The sequence below is a fragment of the Salvia hispanica genome, chromosome 1 (genome assembly GCF_023119035.1).
Source record: "Salvia hispanica cultivar TCC Black 2014 chromosome 1, UniMelb_Shisp_WGS_1.0, whole genome shotgun sequence".
NCBI lineage: Eukaryota > Viridiplantae > Streptophyta > Magnoliopsida > Lamiales > Lamiaceae > Salvia > Salvia hispanica.
This window is the reverse complement of record NC_062965.1, coordinates 51,171,601-51,174,865: the sequence shown is the minus strand read 5'-3', so window position 1 is coordinate 51,174,865 and position 3,265 is coordinate 51,171,601. Positions and strand designations below refer to the sequence as shown.

At 40.2% G+C, this 3,265-nt stretch overlaps 1 protein-coding gene across 1 annotated transcript; it reads left to right on the top strand.

The window, feature by feature from the left end:
- The first annotated feature begins 354 nt into the window (after nt 1-354).
- LOC125200270 lies at nt 355-975 on the top strand. The gene has a single exon (XM_048097956.1). It carries the CDS (start codon nt 355-357, stop codon nt 973-975), a length of 621 nt encoding a protein of 206 aa, XP_047953913.1.
- The last annotated feature ends 2,290 nt before the right edge of the window (nt 976-3,265 follow it).

Below are 3,265 nucleotides of genomic sequence, written 5' to 3'. Positions count from 1 at the left end.
CGACTTACCAAGAGTGCGCACTTCATGCCGATTCCTATAACTCACGGTTCGGACAGACTAGCGCGGATCTACATACAAGAAATCGTGCGATTACATGGAGTCCCAGTGACGATTACGTCTGATCGTGACCCGAAGTTCACCTTGAAATTTTGGATTAGCCTACGGCGCGAGCTAGGAACCCGATTAAACTTTAGCACGGCTTTCCACCCGCAGTCCGATGGACAATCCGAAAGGACGATTCTGACTCTCGAGGATATGCCAAGGGCCGTAGTACTCGACTGAGGCGGAAGTTGAGAGACTGCACTACCTTTGATCGAATTCACTTACAACAACAGCTTCCAAGCAACGATCAACATGGCGCCGTACGAAGCACTATATGGCAGAAAGTGTAAATCACCGCTATACTGGGATGAAGTAGGCGAACGAAGGGTACTCGAACCGGATGCCGTTGAAGAGATGGTCGAAATCATTCGACAAATCCGCGCGAGAATGAAGGAAGCCCAGGACAGGCAAAAGTCTTACGCTGACGTCCGACGGACCGACTTACAATTCCAAACCGGTGATAAAGTTTTTCTCAAGGTATCACCGTCCAGAGGGGTAGTACGATTTGGTGTTAAGGGAAAGTTGAAGCCGCGATTTACCGGACCCTACGAAATCTTAGAAAGAATAGGACCCGTTGCGTGTCGATTGGCACTACCCCCGAGCCTTGGGAATGTGCACAACGTTTTCCATGTGTCGCAGTTGCGGAAGTACGTGTTCGACCCGAAGCACATGATTCACTTTAAGGAAGTTGCATTGAACCCGGACTTGAGCTACGAGGAGAGACCCCAGATGATCCTAGACCGTAAGGTTCAAACCCTAAGAAACAAATCTGTCGCCTCAGTGAAAATACTTTGGAGAAATCACGGACACGAGGAAGCCACGTGGGAGCTTGAGGACAAGATGATGGAACTATACCCCGAACTTTTCCCTTGAAGGTACCAAATTTCAGGACGAAATTTCTTTTAAGAGTGGTAGAATGTAACACCCCAATTTTTCGAACCCTAATTTTAGAGCCAAAAATTTAATTCCTTAATTTATGACTTAGGAAACGTGAATTTAATGGAGGAACGAAATTATGACCGAGTCGAATTTAGGGTTTTTGCGTTGGAAGTTTGAAAAGTCAAACTTGTTGATTATATGACGTGACATGTGAATATTTGAATTAAAGGTGATTTATGTGGTGAATTATTTGTTTAAGGGTGGGTGAGAATATTAGGGAAAATTTTCATAAATACTAGCCACCTAATTTTTGAGATTTTCGAACCCCTTGACTCTTTGGAGAGGGAATTCTATTTTTCCGGATTTAATTTAATTCTTGGGATATTTATCCAAATTAAATCCAAAACCCAATTATTCTCTATCTCTTAATGAGAAAAATCGCACCCTATTATTTCTAAGGTGATTTTCGAAAATCCCCTATTCTTGGGAAGGAAGAATTTATTTTATTTTAATTGATCCCTTGTTTGATTTCCTTCCATACCTAGAATTTAAATATTCTACCAAATCTTTCCATACCTCAAGAGATCTTGCCATATCTTATTTTAGTTAATATTAAAAATCCATTCCTTATTTAAAAGGCCTACTACACGCCTATTCCCAATCCCTAGTTGGGAGGATCTTTATTTTTATTTTGCTCCGTGATATTTTATTCTACTCCGTAAAATATGCCAAACGAAATCTTGGCTAGATAAGAGCCATATTTTCGAAATCTCCATGCCTTGAAACCATAGTTCTTTTTATTTCTTCCTCCCTACTCCACAATATTTGTTTTTAATTAATTATGGAGAATCAAATCTTACAAAATATTCTATTTTATTTACCTAAAAATCTTATTGAGCACTATAAATAAGAGAAACCCCTAACCCTAGCCATCACAATTTTCGCCCCCCACCCATAGTACACGCCTCCCTCTCTTCTCTCACTCTCCCCAATTTTTCTTCTTCTATTCTCCAATATTTTGTCATCTTTTGGAGAAGAATTGTAGTTTGATCCAAGAATCTTGAAGAACCGAGTCTAATACTTAGTTTCTACCGTTCGTTTTTCTCAAAAAGGTATTCTTATATTAATCTTCTTCTTTCTAACTGATTCCTCTTCTTTCTAACCGATTAATCGGTATTCTTGAACTCTCATGCATCTTGTTTGAGTGAAAGTGGGATAAAGGGGATATGGAATATATGTATGCATGTGTGTACGAAATCGTGTGTGTGTGTGTGCATGTACGTCGTGTGTGTTGGTGTGTGTGTGTGTGTGTGATGGCAAAACACTCATGTGTGACTTATGTTGACGTTAGATCTAGAGTTGAGATGTGAATGGAATTTATATGATGAACATGACTTTGTTTGATGAGGTTAAGATAAATCGATGGGAAAAGGAAAAAGCGTTGAGACATGCATGAATTAGGAGTTTGTGTTGAATCTGATTGTGATATGTGCCTATGTGATTAAAAGGTGAAACCTCGGTTGCGAAGCAGGATAACAAGGGAAAGAACATACTTGAAATCTTAAGTAGTCGAGGTGGACTTTATTCTTAAACTCTCTCTTATATTGCAATTTATGAAAGTGGAGAGATAAGGGCGGTTTAACTGTTATGCCATGCCTATGTCTGTTTTGGTTGATGAGATTGTGTGCATGATGCCTAGTTTGTGAGTACGCTCCATTAGGCTACAGTGGCTATGGATATGTTAAACGAATTCGGGTCTGAGTATGGGCCGCAAACCCTACCAAGTTGTGTACACTGTGGGAGCCGTCCTTGCTAGTCGGCCGGTCTCGTGGGCGAAAAGTGTGGCCACACTTTCGTCGCACCATGGAAATGTTGAGATTGTGGAAATTGATGAGGAAAGTGGGGAGTTGTTTGACTGGCCAGTCTAAGAAATTATTTTTGTGATACTCGTTGAATTTTTTTTTGATAATTGTAAAACCTCGAGTTCACTATGGTAAGGGTGGCATAACTTATAAAATATTTTGGCAACGAGTTCACTGAGTATTTCAAAATACTCAGCCCTGCATGTGTTTTCCTTATGTGCAGGTTGAACGACGGTAAGCAGTGGCGGGTGTTGAGCATATTAATTAATTAAGATGGATGTTTTGAACTTCGAGTATAGTTGTGTCTTCATACATGGCTTCACTTCCTCTTGGCCGTTTCCGCTGAATTTTCTTTGAAACATCTTGTGGTTTTGTTCCTTTCGTTTTAGAATCTTGAGACATCTTGTGGTTTTGTTGGAATT

Excerpts from the sequence above, each read along its gene's own strand:
- LOC125200270 (XM_048097956.1), top strand. The coding sequence starts at position 355 with ATGGCGCCGTACGAAGCACTATATGGCAGAAAGTGTAAATCACCGCTA.